Genomic DNA, 9064 nt, shown 5'->3' with positions numbered 1-9064 from the left:
TTTTTATCACTGACACACATTACAGTGCTTTACAGTAATCCTCTATCATTCCTTGCCCTAAGGTATATTATTATTGTACATTCCTTCATTATAAGCTACAATTAGACAACAAGCTTGAGTTTTTCTTTCAACCGGAACTTCCCTTGCGGTACATGTGCTATTATGAGTTGAGGACTCGGGCCAGTGCTTTTGTCACAGATCAAAATTCTTACTTTGGGTCTTTGTTTCTGATATTTCCCAATATAATGAGAAATTAGTATGTTTCTTCTAGAGTCCTGTGTCTTGTTACAGAACTGGAATTACACTGTAAGGCCACACTTAAGTCGTCCTAAAATTAAAAAAAAACTACTCTTCAAAATCTGAATGTACATTAAACTTGCCTATAGGTCATGCTGATCATTTTTCTTTGACGGTGATTTGTAAGTAATTGTTACATAAAGTTCCTAACCTGACTCTTCTGCCAACCTGACTGTCCCCTCTCAGCCTGTCAGTTACACATTCTAATGCTAACGGCCAACTGCTGCACAAATATGGCCGCCCCCTCATAGAGGAACATGGGGGATCAAGTAATGTAAAAGCATTGGGCAAATACCTTAAAGTAAAAATTATATATAGCACGCAAAGCCAATGTTATGATAGATGTAAAAAAATATTACATTTTTGGTGTCCGTATCTCTTTAAAACAAATTAGATTAACAACGATTAATATAATGCTTTTAAAACAACAGTTTCATTTGGTCATGTTAGTCAACTGGCTACAGTCAGCTGAAAATACATTTCCTGTGAGAAGGATTATCTGAGGCTCGGTTTAGAAACTGATGCGAGTGAGCAGAGAAGAGACATCAGCTGTTTCTCTAGTCAGTTCTAAGCAGAGCAGCATCACAAGTCATGGGTTTTCTCAAAAAACAAATTTTAAGCTCACTATAGGCCGTCAGCCGCAATGACTAGCAGTTTCAAAACTGCTAATATATTGGAAACTAGAAAAAATTATGTTCATTGCAAAAGTTCTTAGAAGAGCTCTCTGAGCAATTTACATTTTTTTAGGGAAATAATTGGATGCCACTCTTGCAATGAGGCGCATAATATTTGAGCTTTTGTTAGCTTATAGGGAACTTTTCTATGCTGTCTGGGTGCTAGGGTCAACAAAAATAAAATGAGATGATACCAACAGAAAATGAGGAACACAAATTGAAACCAGCAACGTTTTGCATTACTTGTTCAAAGGTTTTCCCATGGTCACAACAGACGAACATTCGGTTACTGCTCTGTGGCCTCTAAGGAAAAGCGTGAAATTCCTATCCACTGTGTTACAGAAACACAAACCAAAAATATTTTATGGAATTTAATAAAAATCTTAAATCTATAAAAGTTAAATGCACTCGTACCAACTAAGACCACTGTGTACTTTTTATAATGTTAGAACAATTCCCCCACCCTAAATCTTGTCATATGGATAGAAAAAGATGCAGTTTGAGAGTGTGAGCCAATGAGCAAGTGAAAATACTTTGGTTAAAGGGGATATTGTAAGCCCAAATGTGCCTGATGATTTCTTTCCAACAGTATATACAAAAGATATATATCTGAGAACACTGTAAAAGAGAAGGTGAGGCAAGGTGATGACATAGCAATTAGCAACCCCCACTGCCTTTTGGTAATAATTCCCAACAAAATTCCCCCTCCACACCAACATCAAATGCTCTCCCATGAGTTGTCCCCTTGTTCCCTGTAAGTGGATAATGTAGTGCAGTGGGGTTGGTGGCCCCATGTCTGGCTGTGTCACATCTATGTGTCAGGAACATGTGCAATAGAAACAAGAACCTGATTGGCTTCCAGTGCCATATACTCCACCATGGCAATCAGTACATGAATGTTCTGCAGTCGCCAATCCTTCTGTGCTATACTGTGTCCTTATTGGATACTGAAATGGTGTGAGGTGTGGGGTAGAAATCATCTGGGATAATATATTTGTGTGTTGTAAGAAAGTTAAAAATACACCAGAATGTTGAGTGTGACTTTCTAGGATTGCTGTTTTGCTGCAAAAGCGGAAAGGCTGGAAAGCACTAAATATATTCATTTACTTACTATAATTATCATGATGGTGAAATCGATTACCTATGTCTGTACAAACAGTACTATCTGTACACAAGCTTAACTAGTGGTTGGTCTCCTGTCTTAAATATTCATATATTTTGCAAGTTAAGGTTCAATTTCGTCTGTCTCAGTTTAAAATTCCACTTGACCATTTATTTTCACTTTCCCTTTGGGTTTTGTCTAATGTGAATATTAAAGAGATGCTGACCACTGAAATTAAAGGAGAAGGAAAGGTAAAATTGTAATCGCTTACCTTATACCCGGGGCTGGTGCTTCTGTTAGAAAAAATATGCACCAGCTCGGGGTAACTGCGAATGAGCAATCCTCTTCCTTCTGTCTTCCTTCCTTTATATTTTGAAATTTAGTATTTTGGTGTCAGTATAACTTGATTTGGGGCTTTTACACATGGGAATTTATGTGTTTGACATGCAGTTCTGAGTCAGAACAGACTCTATTATATTCGGCCTGACTGTACCTGTGAGTGTTTTGAGTTGTCTTTTACTGCATTTATACCCCTAGAAATTAAGCAAAAATATGTTTTATTTACCCCACCCTTCTAGTGAAACTTTTCGTAGCCATAACGGTTAATAAGATGTTTCCAAAGGTGAAGGAATCAAAGATTACACGGATTCTTTATTTAGAATCACAGCTTTCAGAGAATCATTGCTAATCAAGAAATAGAGCTGTTACCAAACCTTAGGTTTCCATATGTTATGGAACCACAACTTCATGCATATTTTGGCTAATGGTATTTTTGGAGGATTATGGGAATTGTAGTCCTGCAACATCTGGGGAGTAAATGTTAAGAAATGGGGATGTAGAGTCTCGCAAGCAGCAGGAAATAAGATCAGACTTCATGGCAAAGTAGTGGCTTGCCCAAACTAAAGTTACATTATGCACTATTACACCCTGATTTCAGATATATGAAAGTTTTAGGGTGACAGTGTCCCCTTTATAAAAGAATAATTATAATACAAACCCTGGTTTCAGATAAGTTATATTTAGCTCTATAACAGTGGAAATGTGTTTCTGTATACGTTTTTTTATGCTGCTGAAAAAAAATATTAACAAAGAGAAAGCAAATCCGAGGATCTTGTGTGAATTATGGATTTCAGCTCAGAGTGACTCTGCCGGGTCACCAGAAGACAGCCATCGGCTTGGGCTTATCAAGGCAAGTTCCCTGCCAGTCATAGCAGAAAGAGATTGTGCGGCTGCTGTGCCCCAGGTGGAAGGTTGCTTAATGGCATGGCTCAGGAATGATGAACAAGAGGCAAGCCTCTCCACACACTACTTTTTCCCACTGTCTTTTACTTGCAGGTTCTTGGAGGCACATTTTACATTTAAAGCTGATAACATTTCCTTGGAGGTCACATTGGGTCCTTTTATCACAAGTCGCTCACCGTCAGCTGGAAAGGAAATAGAAAATATGTAACTGTGCTTCCATTTGTAGCATGAAGGCAAATGTAGCCGCTGCTGGACAAAAATGTCAACTTCCCCCCTAAGTGAAATGCTTTGCTGGCCGTGCAGGTGAGTGAGTAAAACTGGAACATATACAGAAGTGCTTCAGTGCTACTGCCATTAGGAGAAAATTAAAAGAATTTTTATTTATTATAGGACATGAGGGATGGATGAACCAAGCCTAAAACCAATAAACACTATCAGTGATAATTAAATTACTCATTTATTAGCAGCTTGTGGCCTGAATCCCTAACTGAAAGCACTCGCAATGCAATTGGATTGGTTCTGCTGATACACACCCCAGCTCAATGCTGCGAGAACAAAGCAGATGTGTGCATGTGTTACAGGAACTCAATCCAAAAGCAACAAATATGGAGCCACAAGTTCAGTATTTGTTATTGGGCTCTGAGCCTATAACCACCAAATACTTGCACATCTCAATGTATCCAATACCCTTGATAAAGTAAATATATTGCTAGACTCAGGGAACTGAACAACAGAAGATGTGTCTGGGGGACCAGGGCAAAATAATCTATTCATTTTATCCTCACCAGCCTTTAAATGCCCTCTGGTGTGTAATCAGGAGTACATAATCCCATCTCAAAGATAGATTAGCCAGGCACAAGTGTTATTTTACTCTCTGTGATTTTCAAATTTAGGAACTGTGAGAAACCACATCCCATAGTACTCTTAACAATGAGCAGCTCTTGAGATCAGGGGGTGTCTCATATCACAGTGTTCTTCCCAAATAGTGCTGTAACTAAATTGCTCTGCGTTATGCTGCTCTGAATGTGACCCTTTAATTCACACACTGAATAAACTCTGGGATCAGTTTTTAAGTGATAGAGCACCCCCTAGTGTTAACAAGTAAATTAGTAGTTACAGAGAAGGCTGCAGGCTAAATGATTTTGTACAATGGTGACTTCCAATATCCATATATTATAGAAATGTACTACAGTTATGGGACCTGTTATCCAGAATGCTTGGGATCTTGTGTTTTCTGGATAAGGGATCTTTCTGTAATTTAGATCTCCATACCTTAAGAGTACTAATAAATCATTTAAACATTAATTAAACCCAATAGGATTGTTTTTCCTCCAATAAGGATTAATTATATCTTAGTTGGGATCAAGTACAAGGTACTGTTTTACTATTACAGAGAGAAAGGAAATCATTTTTAAAAATGTTAATTATTTGCTTAAATGGAGACTAAATTGTCTTCACATAATTTGGAACTTTCTGGATAACAGATCCCATACTTGTATCATGCAATACATACTTTTTTTGGTATAGGTACAGTATGTGCTCTGTGAGAGAGAAATCTGTGTGACACAGTGACATCACTGCCAGTCAGTGGTGTTCATGACATCTGGAGGTATAGTCAGTTGGGTACCTGCAGCAGACTCTAGAACGTCTCTGAGGGTGACTTCAATTAAAAGTGTACTCCCCAACAAGTGGCAGTGCCCCCAGTGTATGCACACCAGACTGAGTTTACCATAATAATAACAATGTAAGAAGAGAGATGCCAGTACATCCCATGATTTCCTGCTGGTCCCCAGAGAGTCCTATGAGTGCTAATAATGAGTTAAACTTGTTATAAGCTGTTTTAAAGGAGAACTAAACCCTAAAAAGCGACACTCACATGCTCAGTGAGCCTATGGGTCATTGCAAATCATCAATTTGATAATGAGTCTGGCCTGTTATAAGGTGATGCTACAGGACTGATTATTTAATTCTGATGCTAGTTGCACTAGATTCTGAGTTACCATGTAGTAATTATCTGTATTAATTACTAATCAGTCTTATATTGTGACATTTATATTCTATATATACAGTATATTGTGAGCTGGCCCCTAACCTCAGGTAAATGACAGCAGCAGAGCATGTGCAGTGAATCAGCTAAAGGGGTGTGGATGCCTTGGGCTAGCACAGAAGCACAAAGCATAATATATACATTTCTAGCCTATTTCTTTAGTTACGCTTTAGTTTTCCTTTAAAGGTTACTGTCTTGCAATTAGGGATGTGAGGGTGAGAAATGATTTAACCCACGCCAGCCATAAACAGTGACAACTCAAACCCAACCTGGCCCGGCATCAGGTTGGACTATTTACAACTGTATATGCAACATATTTTGTTTAAAGGACAAATAAACCCCAATTCACAGGGGATGCCAATTTAATTCATAACCTGGAACCCCAGGATGGCGATTCTTGGATCTTCCAGCAAATGCACAGTATAGGAATAGTTTTCACTTTATTATACAGCTCCACCTACTGGATACTTAAATAATAAATAAATCATACCAAAGCAACCTATAAGCATTTAAGAAAGTACTTGCCCCTTTTCTTCCACAATGCAGCTGTACATAGTTGTAGGTACAGAACAGCTATACGATGAAAGAGAAAGCCTTATGTGCCTTGTAACCATCCTGATGTTCCTTTAGCTTAGCATGGTGGCAGTATATTGAATATGTATAAAAAAGCACCTGTCACTGTGCCCAGCAGAGACTGAGAGTCGGACTCAGCATACCTGTGCCATCGGGGAGAGGGTGGAATATACTGAAGTCAGGGAAGACAGGAAGGCATACAGCTGCTCTCCCCATAAATGCAAACAATAGGTGAATAATTAAATACGTAATGGGGTTGTCCACCTTTGAATTAACTTTTAGTATGATGTAGAGAGTAACAATTTGCAGCTGGTCTTCATTTTTATTGTAATTTTTTTTTTTAAAGGTAAGTTTTTGTTCAGCAGCTCTCCAGCTTGGAGTTTTAGCAGCTATTTGGTTGCTAGGCTTTAAATTACCTTAGCAACCAGGATGTGGTTTGAATGAAAGACTGATATGTGAATAGGAGTGGACCTGAATAGAAAAATAAGAAATATAAAGTAACAATAACAATTAAATTGTAGCCTCACAGAGCAACATTTTTTTGACTCAGGGGTCAGTAACCCCCTTTTGAAAGTTCCAAAGAATTAGAAGAAGAAGGTGAATAATTCAAAAACTATGAAGAACAAATAATGAAGACTTGAAAAGCTGCTTAGCACTGGGCTTTCTATAACATACTAAAAGTTAACTAAAAGGTGAACCTACCCTTTAAAAACAATATAAAAACTAAATAATGCAGGCCAACTGCAAAATTTCTAGGAATAGGCCATTCTATAACATACTATAACAAAGGTAAACTATCCTTTAATATGCTTAGCAAGATCCACCAGGCAAAGTAAAATAAAAAAATAAAAAAAAGTTGGAACAATTTGTTTGTCACATATGTGACACCACATATCACTGTGCAACCCATCACAATCTGACTGCAACCTTTAATAGACTGTAGTTATTTATAGTTGGTTTCACAGTATTTTGGCACCTCTTGGTGAAACAGCTAACACAGAGGAAGGATGAAGTAGATCATATAATTAAATATCACAACCTACATTGTTAAGACATTGTGTGTACACATTGCTAACAAAACTCTATTGGTCATCCCTGGCGCAATACACAAAAGAGATGACCAATCAGTCTTTTATTGTTAAGTATGTATATTTGTTTTGCTGTTAATATAATATGAGACTCACCAAACAGAATATCCACGTGGGGTTCACTCCGATCATGCCTCACATCTACAGCAATGTCACAGTTTGCGTTGGAAGAGCGGATTTTTTTGGAGTTTATAATATCCAAAAATTCTCTGGAAAAAGAAAAGATTCAAAATTCAAATAATTATTAGCAATAATAATAAGTATTATAATAAAATGGCTACTCCTGGAACAAGCATAATATCCAAGTCTATCATGATCTTAACATCTATTGGTATAAGTATTGGTATATGTAGTTTATATATCTGAGTGCACATAAAGGTCTGTATGTATATAAGATAGATATGTATATAAGACAGATATATGCAATGGCGGTCATTTAGAGGGGTTGAGCAGTAACTCTGGTCTAAAAATGTTCACTGGGCCCCTACACTGTGCGGAAAACCGCTTTCTGAAAATACCGTCCTACGCAGTATTTTCGGCAACCGTTTTTCCGCTTGCCGAAAATATATGCCCTACGCCTCATCTGGCATTAGCCTTAGAGAAGCTTACGTATAAACTCCACTGACCTCCCAATTAAAATGCCGACGTATTACCACATTATTTTTACTATGTTTATTAACCACTAATGACTAGTTATTGGGCCCCACAGCAATATCATTGGGCACCTAAACTTAAAAAACATATGAATTTCCATATCAAGCAATGACAACACAGAGCAGGGGCAGGTAGGTAGGAAGGGGTTAAACTTTAATGACCCCAAAACTCTGAATGACATTAGCACATCAATGGAACAGCAGTTCATATTGCACACACAAGGGGCATGGGCAAAACGGTGATACCGCACACTTGTGTTCATGGGGGGCCCCATATGGAGCCAATGGATGTAGTTATAATATAGTGGTTTAATATGGTGGAACATAGTGCAGCAGGGTGCAGGAAAGCAGTTTTACATAAGGTGCTGACCCTAGTACTGCCCTAGACTGGAATGACTGGGATTAGGAAGGTACCACCTACAACGAGGGTGGGGGGGGTGCAAACAAAATAGCTGGTACACAAGAGTGACACAAGTGCCCCATGTGTTTGTATGACCTTAGGCACTTAATGAGGAGAATGTGCTGTATATGTACATAATACTAGTTCCCCATATAGAGCCGAGTGACTGAGCGCAGTGTTGCTGCTCCTGTGGGGCACTACTTACCTAACGTGCCGGACATTGGGCTCAAAGGGACAGAATCGCACAGCGATGGACTTCACTGACTTTAGCAGCAGCTCCGAAGCACCGACAGCAGCCATCATCCCGCACACATGCAGCCAATGAGAGCGAGAATCTCCCTCTCCCACAATGCAATTCGCAAATAACTCTCCGCCCCCCGCCCCGCCAAAGCTTCCTGGGATATGTAGTTCTTTAAGCGGGGATAAAAGATGTGACGTGAGAGGAAGGTACGTACGTGTACATGTAATTTCTTAATAAGCAATAAAGCCATACCAGGTGCTGAGTGGTGCAAATAGAAGCACTGGCAATTTCACCAACTCTTGTTCACACAGGCGATCCTCCTTATGTTGCAGGTTGCATCCAGTTGCGCTTAATTCTACTGTATGTATGTATGTATATCTTTATTTATAAAGCGCTACTTATGTACATGAATACAAACGGGGTTATTTAGATCAGTGTTTTTCAACCTTTTTTGGGCAAAGGCACACTTGTTTCATGAAAAAAATCACGAGGCACACCACCATTAGAAAATGTTAAAAAATTTAACTCTGTGCCCAGCAGCAGTGCCCCCCTAGTACATTGGTGCCAAGAGCAGTGCCCCCCTAGTACATTGGTGCCCAGCAGCAGTGCCCCCCTAGTACATTGGTGCCCAGCAGCAGTGCCCCCCTAGTACATTGGTGCCAAGAGCAGTGCCCCCCTAGTACATTGGTGCCAAGAGCAGTGCCCCCCTAGTACATTGGTGCCAAGAGCAGTGCCCCCCTAGTACAT

General features: G+C 39.1%; 1 protein-coding gene across 1 annotated transcript; it reads right to left on the bottom strand.

The window, feature by feature from the left end:
- Positions 1-2698: 2698 nt before the first annotated feature.
- On the bottom strand, positions 2699-8446 carry mrpl53 (mitochondrial ribosomal protein L53). Its single transcript, NM_001005117.2, is given in 3 exon segments — positions 2699-3497; positions 7120-7232; positions 8282-8446. Coding segments are annotated over 3 exon segments (327 nt in total). The 5' UTR covers positions 8377-8446; the 3' UTR covers positions 2699-3378.
- Between the last annotated feature and the right edge of the window lie 618 nt (positions 8447-9064).

Source organism: Xenopus tropicalis, chromosome 6 (genome assembly GCF_000004195.4).
Source record: "Xenopus tropicalis strain Nigerian chromosome 6, UCB_Xtro_10.0, whole genome shotgun sequence".
NCBI classification, from domain to species: domain Eukaryota; kingdom Metazoa; phylum Chordata; class Amphibia; order Anura; family Pipidae; genus Xenopus; species Xenopus tropicalis.
Note: the sequence above shows the minus strand (reverse complement) of the source record. Positions and strands in the feature narration are given on the sequence as shown.